The sequence below is a fragment of the Diabrotica virgifera genome, chromosome 10, assembly GCF_917563875.1.
Source record: "Diabrotica virgifera virgifera chromosome 10, PGI_DIABVI_V3a".
Taxonomy (NCBI): Eukaryota; Metazoa; Arthropoda; class Insecta; order Coleoptera; family Chrysomelidae; genus Diabrotica; species Diabrotica virgifera.
The window spans coordinates 68,214,648-68,234,110 of record NC_065452.1 but is presented as its reverse complement, the minus strand read 5'-3'; the positions used below and the strand labels follow the sequence as shown (position 1 = coordinate 68,234,110).

At 32.0% G+C, this 19,463-nt stretch overlaps 1 protein-coding gene across 1 annotated transcript in view; it reads right to left on the bottom strand.

Annotated features, from left to right (window-relative positions):
• LOC126893049 (uncharacterized) overlaps positions 1-19,463 on the bottom strand; it is a 54,231-nt gene that overhangs the window by 23,445 nt on the left and 11,323 nt on the right. The window contains exons 5-8 of the mRNA XM_050662989.1: positions 19,124-19,419; positions 12,531-12,810; positions 5,789-5,957; positions 4,634-4,753 (exon numbers count right to left, since the gene is read on the bottom strand). Coding sequence (XP_050518946.1) covers positions 4,634-4,753; positions 5,789-5,957; positions 12,531-12,810; positions 19,124-19,419 — 865 coding nt within the window. The remainder of the gene's footprint in view (positions 1-4,633; positions 4,754-5,788; positions 5,958-12,530; positions 12,811-19,123; positions 19,420-19,463) is intronic.

The following is a 19,463-nucleotide window of genomic DNA, read 5'->3' as shown; positions in this document are numbered from 1 at the left end:
CCCCCTGGTGAGTATGTTTGGTACAAATAGATAAAAAAATGAATTCCTCGTCTCAAAAACTACTAAAATACACTTTTTCGTAAAAAAATGTTTAAAATTTGTACACAATCACCCGCAATCTACATCAGTAGTCAGAAAATGACAACTTCTGATATTCATAAAATTGCACTGTAGCGCCCCCTGGTGAGTGTTTTTGGTAGAAATACATATCAAAAATGTGTATTGATTACTCGTCTCAAAAACTACTAAAATACACTTTTTCGCAAAAAAATGTTTAAAATTTGTACACAATCACCCGCAATCTACATCAGTAGTCATAAAATGACAACTTCTGATGTTCATAAAATTGCATTGTAGCGCCCCCTGCTGAGTGTTTTTGGTAGAAATACATATCAAAAATGGATTGCTCGTCTCAAAAACTAGTAAAATACACTTTTGCGTAAAAAATGTTTAAAAGTCCACAATCAAACGCTATGTACATCAGAAGTCATAAAATGACAACTTCTGATAATCAAAAAATTGCAATGTAGCGCCCCCTGATGGGTGTTTTTGGTACAAATAGATATCAAAAATGGATTCCTCGTCTCAAAAGCTACTAAAATAGACTTTTCCGTAAAAGAAGTTTAAAATTTGTCCACAATCAACTGCAATGTAGATCAGAAGTCATAAAATGACAATTTCTAATATTCATATAACTGTATTGTACCGCCCCCTAGTGAGTGTTTTTCGTAGAAAAACATATTAAATTTAAATTTCTCGTCTCAAGAAATACAAAAATTCACTTTTCCGTAAACAAAGTTTAAAACTTGTCCACAATTAACCGCAATGAACATCAGTAGTCATAAAATGACAACTCCTGACGTTCACAAAATTGCATTGTAGCGCCCCCTGGTGAGTAATTTTGGTAAAAATAGATATCAAAAATGGATTCCTCGTCTCAAAAGCTACTAAAATAAACTTTTCCGTAATAAAAAAAGTTGAAATTTTGTCCACAATCAACCTCAATGTACATCAGAAGTCGTAAAATGACGAGTTCTGATGTACCTCAAAACTAAAATGAAAAATGTGGCGCCTCGAAATTCATCAGATACCTATGGTGAAATGTTTTTTTTTCACAGAATTCATTGTAGAATCAGAAACTGATTGTGACCCGATGACTTTTTTTTGTCATATAAATTACTCCGCTCTAATATATATATATATATATATATATATATATATATATATATATAAATTCATATGCATACGTATACACATATATATTTACATATTATACCGGGTGTCCGCTTATATTTTCCCCCATTTTAACTGTCTATAACTTCTAAACGGCTCAAGATAAAAATATGCGGTTTTCGCTGAAATGTTTTATTTTAGTAAAATGTTTTGTCTGAATGGATTGAATTTTTTATATCGCTTTCAAATACGAAAAAGAAAATGGCGGATTTTTGAAAAAACGTTGTTGACTTTTTTTAATGGAACACCCAGTACATTTTTTTGTAAATTGAAAGAAAGGTCATTTACCCATCCAGCGATATAAAGTTTCTTAAAATCGGTTGTCAAATCACTGAGTAATTAATTTTTAAAATGAGGGGTGCAACGTGAATATCACATACCTAAATAACATAACTGAGCACAATGTTATTATGTTATGTGATTTCCACATTGCATCTCTCATTTCAAAAATTAATTGCTCAGTCATTTGGCAACCGATTTTAAAAAAATTTATATCGCTGGATAGGTAAATGACCGTTATTTCAAGATACAAAAAATATACTGGATGTTTTAATAAAAAAAGTCAACAACGTTTTTTTTTTCAAAAATCCGCCATTTTTTATTTAAAAGAGATATAAAAAATAGCCACTTACCTAAAAACTTGAAAAAACGATTATTTATCTATCCAGCGATATAAAATTTTTTAAAATCGGTTGTCAAATGACTGGGCAATTAATTTTTAAAATGAGAAATGCAATGTGGAAATCACATAACTTGGTTAGTTATGTTATTTAGGTATGTGATATCTAAAGCTCGGATTTATAGGCAACAAAAATTGAAGAAAAAGGCGCCTATATAGGCAAAGATTTTTATTAAAAAAGGCAGGAATATTAACATTTAGGCAAAATATAGGCAATAAAGGACTATAACTTATTATTTATAACCACTTAAAATTTTATCATTAACAGAAACAACTAAATGTTTTTCAATATTTTCGGTCTTAAAACTATGTCTTCGATCACTTAAAATTAATTTGTACATTGAAAACGAACGTTCGACATCGACAGATGTAATTGGAGCATATTTCAGAGCGGATAATAAATCTGGCATAATTTGTAATTGCTCGGAAAATGTCCCATTCAAAACCTTAGCAACATTAGATAAAAACGAAAAACCTTCATTCTTGTCGAAAACATATTTCATTTTTTTAAAAATTAATTGGCCGTTACTTCCAGGTGCCGATTTAATTTTCGTCTTTAAATTATCTATTATTTTTACTGATTCACATAAATTTATCTCTTGTTTTTCTAATAAGGTAATTGTGGTAACTATTAATTTATAATTGTCATTGATATAAGCGAGTTCCTGTTTCAATTTGGGATTGTTTAATATTTTTTTTGCTTCTCGAATGGCTTCGGAAATATCATCATCAAATTCTGACATAACTAATTATATTTCATTGCAGTGTTCAAAGTAAAAAAACTGCTTCGAGCCAGGCTCCCCACCTTGTAATTACTGGTTTAGGTGGCAAAGAGACACCGGGAAGTCTTTCTTTATATATTTGCACCCTCAACGGAGCCTTTACAAAAACTTTTTTCATAAAATTTATAAAATTATTTACCAACGGAAACAGATTTCTTATTTCTTCAGCAATTCTATTTACCCCGTGGGCTACACAAGTGCAATGAATTAAATTAGGATAAAAAATCTTTAAATTAACAGCAGCTTTTAACATATATGCCGCAGCATCTGAAAGCATTAAAACTATTTTATTCACTGGTATAGGGTTGGGAAAAAAGAGGTTTGTTAAACTATCTTGTATAAATCGACTTATTGTTAAATTGTTTGTTTTTTACAATTCTTTAACGGCAACTAAATAAGGTTTTCTCGCAAAGTTTTCGTTCAAAATTCCAATCATTAAATTAGCTATATACCTGCCGCATACATCTGTCGTTTCATCCACGATAATATACAAAAAATTGCCCTCTAACTCCCGCTTAATTTTTGAAATACAGTCCACATAACATTTTTCCACAGTATGTTTTCTCAATGTACTCTCGTCCGGTAAGGATTTATTAAGATATTTTTCGAAAAAGCATTTAAAACTAGGGTTATTAACTTTATATAGAGGAATGTTGGATGCAATCATCATCTGGCATAAATCAAATTTAAATGCGTCTTCCTCCTTTTTTTTTTTGAACTGCTTAAACTATCCCGCAGAGATATTTGGGCTAACTTAGAGGAATTTAATTTTTCCAAATTACGTTTATAAAGTGGGGTTCCACAATGCTGGTCAATAAAGTACTTTTTTTACTTGAAATCTGAGAATTTAAAAAAAAATAATTAGAATTCTAAAACCGCTTTAGAATTTAGTTATGTTGTGGGACGAGAAAAAAAGAGAAAAAATAAAACTTACCGATTTGCCGCATGGTTTACAAAATGCTCCATCTCCTTCTAGAGAAAGTTCCGAATAAGGTGCGATCCATAGCCTTAATTTAGATGTCATCTTTTCACACAAATGTCTAAAACGTTTTAAAACGTGTTCTTTGCTTTTCGGTATACGCAACAAAACTAAACTAGGATATAGCAATTTGTGACTAAACTCTGATACAGTAACCGACTGTACAACTGATAATAAACTAATAAAGCTTAGGGATTTCCAAATAGTTAACCCTCAAGTCTCGATCAGGTACATATTCCTAGAAATCTGTTATATAAACAAACCATTGATATTTTATTATTGACCCAAAATTTTATTATAGAATGGTTTAGTAATAGAATAATACCATAGGTAGTACCATGAAATTTAAAAAAAGGCACAAATAGGCGGAATTTACGAAAAAAGGCAAAAAGTGCAAAAAACAATTATAATAGGCAAAATAGGCAAAAAAAATGCATTTTGCCTATAATCCGAGCTTTAGTGGTATCCACGTTGCACCTCTCATTTTAAAAATTAATTACTCAGTGATTTGACAACCGATTTTGAAAAACTTTATATCGCTAGATAGGTGAATGACCTTTCTTTCAATTTACAAAAGAAGATACTGGGTGTTCCATTAAAAAAAAGTCAACAACGTTTTTTTCAAAAATCCGCCATATTTTATTTCGTATTTAAAAGCGATGTAAAAAATTCAATCCATTCAGACAAAACTTTTACTAAAATAAAACATTTCAATGAAAACCGCATATTTTTATTTTGAGCCATTTAGAAGTTATAGGCAGTTAAAATGGGGGAAAATATAAGTGGACACCCGGTATTTTATAGATATACCCACCGGCACGAGAAAAAGAGTGTGTGTACTTTGTAAGCACGTAAGAATTTATACCTCTAATTTGCTTCAAAAAATATTTATAGAGTTCTGAAATGATTTCTCACTGGTTTATGACATTACTTATTGGCTATTCAATAAAAATTACTTACTTGAGAGATAACGAGAAATCATTTTTAATAGATTCGCTATTTCTCACCAAAAAACTGCCTTCCCTTAATATTCTTAAGACATTTTCGGCTTCTACTCTACTTATTTGGCCATGGAACCATCTAAAATAAAAAAAAAACATTAAAACAAAATACACTCACTTTTATATCTATGAATGTGGTACGGGATACTATCATACGATTTCAGTACACAGCTTCATACACCCGCAAGCCAGGTCAAAGCCTACATCGATACCCTACAAGTCTAGATGACCGCTTCATTGTCAGCAACGTGTTGAGAAATCCAATGTAGAAGCCGTAGGACTATATGGCCTGTAGCGCTGTTGGTATTATAATGTTGTATTCTATAATTAAGCAGACTCCAGCAGAGAGAGTGAAGCACTACAACTACCTCTTCACCACAATAAATAAAGAATGGACCAACAACCAGGGATAACAGCAAACATCGGAAAAGCTAGGAGCTTCAATCGAATGAGGGCCTTCTTTAAAGGCTCAATCCTTCTCTGGGTACAAAAGTAAGAATGCTGCAATGTTGCAATAACTAGTGCACTTGTGCATGTTGTTAGTATTATTCTGTAAATAGATGCTGTTGCGGTTGCAACTTATGGTGCAACTGACACTCGCCTTTTCCTTTCCACCGACATAATAATTTGGATAGGTGTATAAAAGCAGGTTTCCTTGCATGCTTCAAAATGCGTCGGGTCTGAAACCGAGTTTTTTGTGTAATCGCTTGGGAGTGTGGTTCTCTCCCGCCTTTTTTAGCATTTGTGTGCCTACATTCAACGAAGCAACATGCATCGTAAATTTAGACCGCTAGATGCGAAGTAGTTTTGTAAAAGTTAGTAAGTAGTGAGTTTTAGTTTGTTTTTGTGAAAATGATTCTCCAAATAAAGAAGGTAAATTCGTTTATATTAGCTTAATCCCTGCAGAGTTTTAATTTTACCCGAACCACCACATCGAAGGTAGTCGCCCAAACAGGCCAATTGTACGAGGTAGAGGGGACAATTCAACCCCCCAATCCGTCCAGATGCTTATATGTTCTAATAAGCCGAAAAAGGGCAAAAAATAGTAAAGTATTAGTAAAAATATTTGGAATAAAATTGAATTTGAAGCCATATTAAAATAAACTCAACTTACCCTTGTTTTTCTAGAGGCAAATATATATCAATCGTATCAGAACTTGTTGAAGGTTGATTTATATTTGAATTTAATGTAAGTCCAAGTCCAGAAAGTGTGACTCCTAAAGCATGCTTCGGATGGTTTCCAAGTTCACTCAAATTCAATGTTAGTTTTGGTCGACAAGAAGCTAAAAAACATCGTCATATTGATAAAAATTTTCCATGGCCACACAAGCTAAATACGAAATCGGCTATTTCAAAAATAATATTTAAATCTAATTTTTCATTTCGATTTGCTTATCAGTTAATTTATCAAGTTAAAAGATCTAAAACGCGTATTACAGTATCTTATTCTCTTTAAAATTGTGTTTCAATTTTCATTTTCATGTTTCATCTAAGGCTCCAAAATACTACCAGAGATAACCACTAGCGAAATCCATCAAGGACTAAGAAAAATGAAAAATGGAAAAGCACCAGGTGAAGATGGAGTCGTAATAAGACGTCATCAAAAACGGGGACCACACTGTTATAGGTAAAATAAACAATCTCTTTAACTTATCCCTTCATCAAAATAGATAACTGATAAATGTAAAAACGCAGTAACAGTACTTTTGCATAGGATGGGAGATAAACAGACTTAGAATATTACAGACCCATTAGCCTGCTAAGCCACTTATACAAACTCTTTACAAAAGTAGTGACATCAAGAGTAGAAAAGAAGATAGATTTTTACCAGTCAAAAGAACAAGCTGGATTTCGCACAAACTTCTCTAACGACTCAAACGACTCTAACTAAGGCAACAGCGTCGAAAATAAGGGTTGCTCAAAGACGTATGGACATATCCATGCTGGGCTTAATCCTACGGGATAAAATGAGAAATGAAAATCTCAGACAAATAATCGGTATCACAGATGTTAGAGAACGTGTCACCAAGCTCAGATGGCACTGGGCAGGACACGTCGCCAGGCTGAAGGATTCAAGATATACACGAAAGCTAATGGATTGCAGACCAAGAGAAGATAAACGCAGAAGAAGGATGCCTACATGATAAACAGATGATATCAGGCGGATTAGTAAAAACTGGCAACAATCAGCGCAAAACTGTAAAATGTGGAAACAATTGGGGGAGACTTATGTCCAGCAGTGGACGTAAATTGGTTGGATGATGATTCTATAAACGTGAAAACTGACTAAATAATTGATACAAAACGAAAACTTGCTAGATTTCCAAAGCATTTTGAAGAATTACTCCCAAAAGAAAAGGAAGAAAATGATAAATATCAAATGAAGAGGAACATGAGTGTTCCTGTACCTTTTCGTTGTTCTTCGAAACGACGAAATAAAAAAATTCATACAATAATAACCTAATAACAAAATGCAAATAGTGATATCCTTGGTATAGTAATAAAATCTAAATGAAACTATTAGAAATATGATATATTGCAGTTTTCGCCAGAGTTATCAGGATGTTGCCTAGATAAATATTTAAATAAACATAGATATGTTATAAGATTTAATCCAGAAGTAAAAAATACATAATACAAAAAGTTAAATGACTGTGTCGAATCCTGGAAAATAATAAGTATGTTTATTGAAGAATACTGAAATTTATATCAATATAATATTATACAGGGTGTAATAAAAATACAGGTCATAAATTAAATCATATATTCTGGTACCAAAAATATTTCGACTGAACCTAACCCACCTTAGTACAAATGTGTAAATAAAAAAGTTACTGCCCTTTGAATTTACAGAATGAAAATCGATTTTTTCCAATATGTTGAAAACTGTTAGAGGTTTTTTTATTGAAAATCGAGATGTTGCATTTCTATGGCAGGAACATCTTAAAAAAAAATCTAATGAAATTTGTGCACCCAATAAAAATTTGATGGGGGTTTTGTTCCTGTAAACCTACCAATCTTTTGTGTACGTTCCAATTAAATTATTATTGTGGTACCATTAGTTAAACATAATGTTTTTAAAACTTTTTTTCCTCTTTGTACTTTTTCGAAAAGCCAGTTTTTATCGAGATATTTTGAATATTTGTCAAATCCACTACATATTTGTATATGGTTAAGTACGGTTATAGAGACCTGGTAACAATATGAAAATTTATTTTCCACCTACCTCTACCGAAACTATACTTTTCCGGACCTGATTTTAGGGAGCAAAGTTGTACTTCTCCTCCCTAGGGAGAAAAATATTTTTCCTCCCTAGGGAGGAAAAGTAAAAGTGACGTCATGGTATTTCATTCATGAAATATAACTTATACAATATCTATTTTCTATTACGTAAGTATTTATACATTTTAACGTTTATTTAAAGACACTCTGTATTTTGCAGAATAGTAAAAAACAGTAAATTGTTATTCTGATTTAACAATGTTTACATTAATAAATTGACTTATATTTGACAGTTGACAGTTATATTGTACCTACTTGTTAGTTTTAGTTCTAATAAATTTTGTTGGTTAGTTACATAAATAAATTAAGTAAAAATGAAGAAATGACATGTTATTTGAGGAAGGTGGAAAAACCATATGTATAACATGGGAGTAAATTGCCTTTTCCTCCCTTGAATGATTACTGCCCTCCGCTACGCGTCGGGTAGTAAACTTCATTCTCGGGAGGAAAAGTAGCACTTTCCTCCCTTGTTATACAAATAGCTATTTCCACCTACCTCTACCGAAAGTATACTTTTCCGGACCTGATTTTAGGGAGCAAAGTTGTACTTTTCCTCCCTAGGGAGGAGAAGTAAAAGTGACGTCATGGTATTTCATTCATGAAATATAACTTATTGACGCCCTGTACAATATCTATTTTCTATTACGTAAGTATCTATACATTTTAACGTTTATTTATAAAACACCCTGTATTTTGCAGAATGGTAAAAAACAGTAAATTGTTATTTTGATTTAACAATGTTTACATTAATAATTTGACTTATATTTGACAGTTGACAGTTATATTGTACCTACTTGTTAGTTTTAGTTTTAATAAATTTTGTTGGTTAGTTACATAAATAAATTAAGTAAAAATGAAAAATGACGTGTTATTAATTTGAGGAAGGTGGAAAAACCATATGTATAACATGGGAGTAAAGTGACATTTCCTCCCTTGAATGATTACTGCCCTCTGTTACGCGTCGGGCAGTAAACTTCAGTCTCGGGAGGAAAAGAAGCACTTTCCTCCCTTGTTATACAAACAGCTATTACAATTTACATTTTTAGGTATATTTTAGACGAAGTGAGAACAGATGCTAAAGAGATATTGAGGGTGAACAACTGGAGGAGAGCAGCTAGAGACAGAGATACTTGGAGGCGGATGCTAGTGGAGGCCAGGGCCCGACTTGGGCTGTAGCGCCATAGGAGATATATATATATATATATATATATATATATATATATATATATATATATATATATTAAAAAACTAGCCACATCTCGATAAAAGGTGGCTTATCGAAAAAATACCAAGATGCAAAAAAGATTTAAAACACTGTTTTTAACTAATGGTACCACAATAATAGTTTAATTGGAAGGTACATAAATAAACATTTGAGGGGTTTAAAGGAACAAAACCCCCATTAAATTTGTATGTAAACATATTAATTAAAAAGAAACCGTATCTCGATAAATACTGGCTTATCGAAAAAATACTGAGAGGCAAAAAAGTTTTAAAAAGATTGTGTTTAACTAATGGTGCCACAATAATAATTGAATTGGAACGGCATAAACATTTGGGGAGGATTAAGGGAACAAAACTCAATAAAATTTTTATGGGATGTAATTTTATTGTGATCTGCATTTTTGTTACACCCTGTATAATGTACATAGGCAGCAGGTCATCAAAATCTACATATCTTGAACAGGAAACAAAAATTGCTAAAAATTAAAACCAAATAAACAATTTTTAATAATTATTGTACATTTATGGATTTAACAAGTGCAGAAGATTTTATGAAGTCCTTAACTTTTCTATTTGAATCTTATCTATTTTATTTTGTTTCTTCAAAGAGATAAAGAAATTATACTTTGTATAGATAAGGAAATAGTATTTTTCAAAGAAAAAAAGTAGGAGATAAAACAAATTATGGAAGAAAAAGGTTTTTAATAAGCTATGTCAAGTGTACCTAACACGGTTAGCGGATTCTGTCAAGAGGCTCTTGTGAAAGAAAAACAGCTTTTTAGCGACACACATAGTGAAAAAAGGTAATCTATCAAGTATTTTAGTCAGCCATTCGGAAATGTTCAAAGCGGCACAAAGTTATCTGCTCATTGAAGCTAATGTATTAAATAATATTGAGCACGTCTTATAGAAACAGCTTGTATATTTGTAATATACTTCTTGTGATTAGGAATAATTAATTTAAAAGTAATACCTGCAAAAGTGTAAGCTTTTATAATAATACACTGAAAAGTATTCAATGGAAATATACCCTATTCCACGAACATACGCCTGTTTTGGATTACTTCGACAACGAATATTTTACTCTGCAAAATAAGAAGAACGAAAGTAAATTGCAAATTACATTGTTGTTTATTGGAATAATTATTAGCGCCATTTACTTTCGTACTTCTTATGTTGCACAGTAAAATATTCGTTGTCGAAGTAATCCAAAACAGGCGTATGTTCGTGGAATGGCCCATACACCGACATAATATTGACTAGACTTCGAAATAATTATATCTAAAATAAACTTACGTGCGTAGAAATCGGCCCACTTAAAAATTTGGTCATTTTTGAAGTCTCATATTTCCTAAACCTGTCAGCCGATTTAAGTGATTTTTTAAATATGTTATAGCCTTATTCTTTATCAATATCGCTGTAACAATTTTATTGCTAAACAAGTAAGTGTTATTGTATACCGGCTGTAACAATGATAGTGTGTTTTTTCCTCAAAGTTCGGAACACCCTGTGGAATATTGCGGCGTATATAAAATATTGAAATTAAAATTTAACTGTAGCCTTATGCTTTCTTAACATTTTGCTTTTTAACTCATTCGCTTATCTTGGATAATAAAATAGTTAGGTATTTTAACAACTAGCAATGTTCTTCATCAATACAGGCTGTTTCTAAATAAGTGCGACAAACTTTAAGGGGAAATTCTGCATGAAAAATAATTACCGTTTCATTTATAAACATATGTCCGCAAATGCTTCGTTTTCTAGATACGGGATGTTGAATTTTTCTTACAAATTGACGATTAATTTACTGTTCTAAAACCGGTTGAGATATGCAAATGAAATTTGGTAGGTTTTAAGAGATAGTTTTTGTGGATTTTTTGGCATACAACTAAGAATTTTATATTTAACATTGGCGTGCATACAGGTCATATTACCCGGTCATATTAACCGTGTGCACGCCAATGGTGAATATAGAATTCTTAGGTGTATGCCAAAAAATGTGCAATAACTACCTCTTAAAACCTACCAAATTTCATTTGCATATCTTAACCTGTTTTAGAGCAGTAAATAAATCGTCAGTTTGTAAGAAAAAATTCAACATCCCGTATCTCGGAAACGAAGCATTTGCGGACATATGTTTATAAATGAAACGGTCATTATTTTCTCACGCAGAATTTTGCCTTAAAGTTTGTAGCACTTATTTAGAAACACCCTGTATTGATGAAGAACATTGATAGTTGTTAAAATACCTAAATTTTTTATTATCCAATATAAGTTAATGAATCAAAAAGCAAAATGTTAAGAAAGCCTAAGGCTACAGTTGAGTTTTAATTTCAATATTTTATATACACTAAAATATTCCACAGGGTGTTCCGAACTTTGAGGAAAAAACACACTATCATTGTTACACCCGGTATACAATAACACTTAGTTGTTTAGGAATAATATAATTACGGTGATATTGCTAAAGAGTAAGGCTATAACATATTAAAAAATCACTTAAATCGGCCAACAGGTTTAGGAAATACGAGACATCAAAAATGAACAAATTTTTAAGTGGGCCGATTTCTATGCACGTAAGTTTATGTCAAGAATAAGAATTAATAAAATACATATTTCAAATTCTAATATCCGAAATATACTTTCTATGATTTTCCGGATTTTACTTCGCATTGAATAATTATTGTGGTTTTCATAAAAACAATTATTATTTTGACGACATTTGACGATAGTCTCTAATGAAACCGTTCCTGTACTATTCAAGGTTTCTGTTATATCTTAGAAGCGATTGACTTTGTAGGGTGGTGAGAGGGGTCACACAAAATTGCAAACACATCTTTCTCCGCCAAAATACTCAACCATAAAGCAACTGTCGGCTGTCGGTCATATCAACCAACAGATTACCTTTGGTTCAATACCCAGGTTTTACCTACAACTCGTCTGCAGTTCCAGAAGAGTCGCTTAGCCCTATTGAGTGTTCCAATTGAGTTTGAATTCCAGTGTTACCTATAGATACTTGATCTCATTGGTTCTTTCCAGTATCTTTGCATACCACATCTGATCCACAATAGTGCTGGAAAATTTTCCCTTAGTCACTATTCTACGAAATCCTGAACCCAGATCAGGTCATTGACCACTATTCCATAACTGTCATGTTTTCTCATTGGTAACGCTAAATAGATAATAAAATAACTGATAGGTTTAGTTTAGAAGGATATTTTAGCCAATCTTATCCAGATATTCTTATATTTTAATAGTATTTTACAGCGAATAGTAGTTTGCTTTAATTACAAAACTGAGTAAATAAATTTTAAAACTATTTTACAAAGAAATTGACATGAAAAACAAACCTTGTCTATCTGCTTCTATGACGCTTTGACTTGAAGACGCTTGGGACACACTAGCTTCCAAGTTTGATGGCTGAAGGCGCATTCTCCTTCTCAACTTCGGCATATCGAAGGGTAAGTCCCTTAAATCTACTGATGTAGCGCTACCTGAAGTGCAAGTAGCCTCAGGGACAGCTCGTCTCCTCCGCAATTTCGGCATGTCGAATGGTAAATCTGAGAAGTCCTGCTGGCTAGGAGGTGCTGATAATTCTACTCCAGTAAAGCTGAACCTTGACTTGATACCCTGATAATAGTTTAAAATATTTTCTAAAATAAACGCATTTTACAAAAGTACGGAAAGTTAAACTATAAATACTGCAGAAATAAAAATTATAAGCTATTTGTTAAAACAAGACAAGCTGCTGTGGCATTTCGAGTTACCAATATTTCTAGCAGCTTTACATTTGCATGTATTTTACTAAAACCTGGCGAGTATTTCGCACTTTACCCGGGTAATCCTAGAATTACCCGTTTACCTAACTTTGCTTGTAACATACACATTGTAAATCCCAAATCATAATTTACAAAGTTTATACATTGTAAATCATTATTCGGTGGTAGTACTCCTTGTATCATTCAACGAATCTTGGTTTGTTTATTTCTAGTGCATCTTTATTGTGATTTTATGAGAGGTGAATCAAATATGAACCGACCTTTGCTAATAACTTTTTATTGAATTAGAATTGCAACAATTAAACAATACCTCATTTTTTCATATAGATTCCTCCCTTCTGTACGCATTTTTCCTAACGGCTAGGGAGTTTCTGCATTCTATTTTCATAAAGAGAATGAGAGAGGGTATCTAACGAATTGAAGACCCTGGTGCAACAAGGGGATAAGTACCAAATTCTGCCAAAGCGAGGTAGGTGCTTATTTAGGTTGAAAAGTAACTGTTCTTGCCTGGCGCAAGTATAGGAGATGTACAGGTATAGACCAGGGCGCATCTGTAAAAATATTAGTACATTTGGACGTTGAGAGGTGACTCAAATTTTTTTGCAGAAATTTCTTAAAAATAACTCAAATAATAATATTTGAGTTATCCTCCCTCTCAAAAAGGTCCGGAACATTGTTTAAATAATCAAAATGTCAAAAAATTAAGGAAACATTCGATTTTTCTCTTCGTTTTTTGATTATAACTTTAAAAGTATTCATTTCCGAGAAAAGTTGTATTGACATAAAAGTTGCATAATTAAATTTCCTACAATATAGAATTGGTTAAAAATTTAAAAAATAGTCACCCTTGTTGCAAAACAGCAATAATTGTGAAAAAACATACAAAAACAAATATTCGCATTTTACGCTTTTCAACCATTTATGCTACACCTAGGACCTTCATATTTCACCCAAAAAAACCTTATAATGCAGTACAACAATACTGTAAATTTCATTAAGATCAGTTCAATAGATTTTGCAAAATAAATTTTGCAATCCAGCTTTCGCAAAAAAAATTCATTTTTTCAAAATGTTACAGGACTGAAAATAAAGCAGATAGCAAGTTGAAATTTTTTTTGCGTATAGAACTGTACTGTACCTTTCATTTTTAATTTGCAAAATTAAAATCGATTAACTTCCACGGCGTCAGGAATGTTTTAAAAAAACATTAATTTTTGGTGCTACGCGCAGGACAGCGGATAGTTTGCTCTGATTGGGCATTCCAATGACCTCTTATAATGATTGATACATTTTAATTTTTATTACATTTCGATATAAATAAATAAATTTGTTTATTGCAAAATAAAAACATATACTCTATCCATACTGCTATCTGCTTTATTTTCAGTCCTGCAACATTTTAAAAAAATGAATTTTTTTTGCGAAAGCTGGATTGCAAAATTTATTTTGCAAAATCTATTAAACCGATCTTAATGAAATTTACAGTGTTGTTTTACTATATCATAAAATTTTTCTGGGTACAATATGAAGGTCCTAAGTGTAGCATAAATGGTTGAAAAACGTAAAATGCGAATACTTGTTTTTGTATGTTTTTTTTTGCAATTATTGCTATTTTGCAACAAGGGTGACTATTTTTTAAATTTTTAACCAATTCTATATTGTAGGAAATTTATTTAATTACGCAACTTTTATGTCAGTACAACTTTTCTCAGAAATGAATAGTTTTAAAGTTATAATCAAAAAACCAATAAAAATATCGAATTTTTCCTTCATATTTTGACATTTTGATTATTTATACAATGTTTCGGACCACTTTGAATGGGAGGATAACTCATATATTATTATTTGAGATATTTTCAAGCAATTTCTGCAAAAAAATTTGAGTCACCTCTCAACGTCCATCTCAAAACAGATGCGCCCTCGACTAGTAATAGATACTGAAATTATAAGAGAAAACTACTTATCCCCTGGTATGGTCTGGTGCAAGAACGGTATAAGAAATGTGTAACTTATCCCGTTCTTGCACCAAATTTTGAATTAATTTTTATATGTGTGTTATTCCGTCCCACTATTGCACCGGTGGCTTGCCGCGATTGGTACGGTATCTGCACGAGCTACGAACGCGATCTAAATCACGTAGTCACCGAGAAACTGTTGGAGAGTTAACATAGTGCGAGAGGTAGGGTTTAGTAAAGTATCGAGGATTTTTTTATTATTACTAGATCATAGGATATTATTATGAGTTCAAATAGTGAGGATGAACCATTTCAAAGTTCAGGCAGCGAATTTCTGCCTTCGAATGATTCTGGTGCATCTGAAAATAATTTATATGAAGAGAAGGAGTCCGCTGATAAAGAATCTGCAAATAATAAACATGGACGAAAGAAAACAAGAGATCCCAAGAGCAGGAAAAGAAATGTGCAGAAAATAAAAAGAGCTAGAGGTGAAACTTATAAATCTACGACAACGGGAAAAGTGGTACCAGAAAGGAAACAAGGCGATGATTGCAAGTGTAGTAAGAAATGCATAGAAAAACTTTCAGAAACCTAAAAGCAGGAAATAATATCGGTTTTTAATACTCTTTCAAGTCAAGAAAAACAAGACTCTTATTTGTCAAGTTTGATACAGGTTTCGCAGATTACTCGACGGCGCAAAATAATTGAAGGACATCCAAAATTAATAAGGAACTATACCTATAAGTATAAGGTAATATTTTTTAAATATTCTTAATTTTATTTTGTGTATTGTCGGCGGTGATAGCCTAGCTGTCTGAGAGCCTCACTGTTCTCAGTCGTTGGGATAGAATCGTCGATAGACGCGGGTTCGAATCCCGTTAGAATTTTTCTGTAAAAACAAAAATTTAGATTAATAAAACATTAAAAATAAAAACACATTTAGTCCAGAAAGCCACTGCGCATCCGCTAGGGAAAATATTCTGATTCGGATTTTTTGCACAATCTTACTCAAAAACCTTTTAACAAATTTGCATGTTGCCAGGACCAAAAGGTAGTCAAAAATTTTTTAAACGTTTTTTTTTTGTTTTTTTCCTAAAATTATTTTTTTTTGCATGGAACAAAGTTTTTTTAGGTTTTTTGGATCATTCCAAACAGAAAAGGTCTTTAGTGACTTTTCTCTAAAGTTGATAGTTTTTGACATAAAAGCGATTAAAAATTGAAAAATTGCGAAATCGGCCATTTTTAACCCTCAAAAACTATGTGAAAAACGGAAAATTTGAATGTTGCCGAGGCAGGTAGATATTCTTTAAACATCGATTGATGAAATCCCAAAGAGTTTTTTGCAATACACTGTTCAAAACTACTTTGTTTTTTAATTTATAATCACGCGTGCGCGACACTATTTTCCACCGTTGCATGTGTATACAGTATGGTACAAATGAAAGAAATAAATTCGTTATTTCGTAAACCGGCGACTTTAAGGAAAAACCCGAAACAGGTCGATTTTTATTTTTAAGTTATGATATTGTGGCATATATGGTATACTAGTGACGTCATCCGTCTGGGCGTGATGACGTAATCGATGATTTTTTAAATGAGAATAGGGGTTGTCTGGCAGCTCATTTGAAAGGCTCTTCAATTCTCTATTCAGTATTGTAAACATTTACATAATTATTTATACAGGGTTTTATTTTATTAAAACGTTTATAATAGATACCTGTTTGTATAAGAAATAGACTTTTTGTTAAAATTTGCGTTGCTTTATTTTATAATTTTTATTAATAAGTAGTTCACATTTAATAATAAAGTATTTTTTCTGAAAATGGGTTTTAATGTAACTTATCCCCTTTTTGCACCTGCTGTAAACTACAGTACAAAAAAGGCTTAAACTTATCCTATTATTGCACCAAATTTTTTTTCCTTAATAGCATTGTTGTTTGGCTGTAGAATGTCGGCAAAATCATTTATACCTGTTGTATTAGTTCGGCCCTACTTCATGAACAACATAAATTTTAAATTAAAAAATAAAACTTTTTTTGCTTCTCCTGTAAAATTTACATATTGATACTTATCCCCTTCTTGCACCAGGGTCTTCAATTGCTCACATATTGCTCCACTTGATTATCGTCATCAAAACGCGCTCCGCCTAGTGCATCTTTTATGGACCGAACATGTGGTAATCACATGGTGAAAGATCAGGACTGTAGTCAGGATGTTCGACGAGAGTCCAATGTATTTCCGCTATTTTTTCTTGTGTTAGGGTAGCTGCATGTGGTCGGGCGTTGTCATGCAAGAGCAACACATCTTGTATAGGACCTCGCCGTCTTTTGGACCTGCAGGCAGCTCGAACACGGTCCAAAAGACTACAGTAATTAACGGCAGTAATGGTTCGTCTCTCATGAAGAAAATCCAGCAACAAAACGTCACGATAATCCTAAAACAGTCGCTAAAACTTTGCCTCCCGACAAACTAGTTTTCTCCTTTACCGGACAATTTTTGAACGTCGTTGATGACTTTTGTTTGGCACGGCATCTCGTCCTTCAACAAACTTGTCATAGCAAAATTTCACTTGTGTACTGAACAGTGTTGATTCCCTATATTGATTTTTTAATCTTAGCCAAATTTCAGCGGGACCAACATTTTCTTTATGTTGTTCTGAAGTTATTTTCTTGTAGCATTTTTGTAATTAACTATTTTTAATGGGAAATAAGCCACAATTTTACTAAAAAAATTATTTTAATTAAGTTTCGACGTCCAAATCGGATACCGTTGTCAAAATACAAAAATATTAATGAATTAAACAAAAATGTTTAATTTAAAAAATATTTTTGTTTAATTCATTAATATTTTTGTATTTTGACAACGGCATCCGATTTGGAAGTCGAAACTTTAATAAATTCATTTTTTTTTAGTAAAATTGTGGCTTATTTCCCATTAAAAATAGAGTTAACATTTTCTTTTGCAAGGAATTTGATAACAATACGTTGTGCAACCGAACATAGCAATACTCTTTCGCTCATCGCAACAGTAACTGATTGCACGTCATTAGAGAGCAGGCGGTAGCGCGCAGTCACACATTAGACAGACTATAACCTTCCACCACAGGACTAATTTAGACATATTCACCAGTGTGTGCTAAGCGGGGACGGAAAGGTCGGTTTATATTTGATTCACCCACGTAGTTTAGTTGCTAATTAATTTAAGTAGTGGCGTAAGTAATTATTTTTTTCTACGACCGTTTAATAACATGCTCATTATTCGCTATTTTTTCATAGATAATAGCACCTATTACTGTACCCGTGAGTAATAATTCATTACTCACGGGCTGAAGTTACTCACGGGTCATTACTCACGGGCTGAAGTTAGATTCAAGTGACGCATGCTACTTTTAATATTAATCGTATATAAACTGCAAATAAAATTACTTAAACCTGTTTATTTAATACAATAATTATTGTAATTTATATCAATAATTAACTTAGAAAAATTTTTAAAGGAATTTTAACTGTAACAATGTCAGTATATTTTTTACGTTTATATCTTGTTTACTAAAAATTTTGACGTTTATCATTTATTTTAGTGACAGTGACATTAGCGCATTTTGCTTATGTTAATTGGAATTTATAACTAATATTGTGTTTATTTTTCAAATTATATTGTGTTAAATATGTTATAACATATTATGTATAGTTATATTATTGTATTATATATAGTTAAATGTAAATATACATTATAACTATGTATGTATATATGAAATACGTCCACCGACAACAGCCATTTCCTATTTATTAAATTCACTGACAGTAGATACAGTTTAAGATTATAATTTTTCGAAAACGAATATAACTTATAGAACTTATATTTACTATTTCTAGTTGTATTTTTACAATAAATAAGAATTTGGTAATAGTATGCAACCAATTATTCAGCCACGTACTAGGGGTAAATAGCATTTATGCATTTTTGTAAATTATGATAATTTAAATCTCGAGTAGTTGATAATTAAATTTTTTACTAATTAAAATAAATAAAGGTCGTAGAAAAAGTATAGTATTCTACTCGCATGTAATGGCTATTACTCACTCTGATGAATTACGACACTCGCCTACGGCTCGTGTCGCAAACTTCATCATCGTGAGTAATAGCCATCATTACATGCTCGTTGAATAATATACTATGCCTTTATATGTAGATAATAAACTCTCTTACTTCTCTCGACTGTATGGAAATTCCACTATCCGATCCTTGGATTTCTGGATTGGTAGCATAGAAACCCAGATTTAACAAATTTTTATTCTGAGGTAGACGTCGTTTGGTTTTCAATGTTTCTGGTGCCGGTTGAACCTCTTCTGGTGTGCACTTCTGTGAATTATTGTTTCTGTTGTTATCTGATGTTTCGGATATTGGTTCTTGAGATGATTTATCAGAAATAGGACTTAAAATGTGGAGCTTATTACCCAGGAAAGCACCTGAAGTTTGGGGGACGGTATAGTTTTTTGGAATTCCTGCAAAAAAAAAATAAAATTTAGTAGACACCACGTCAACAAGT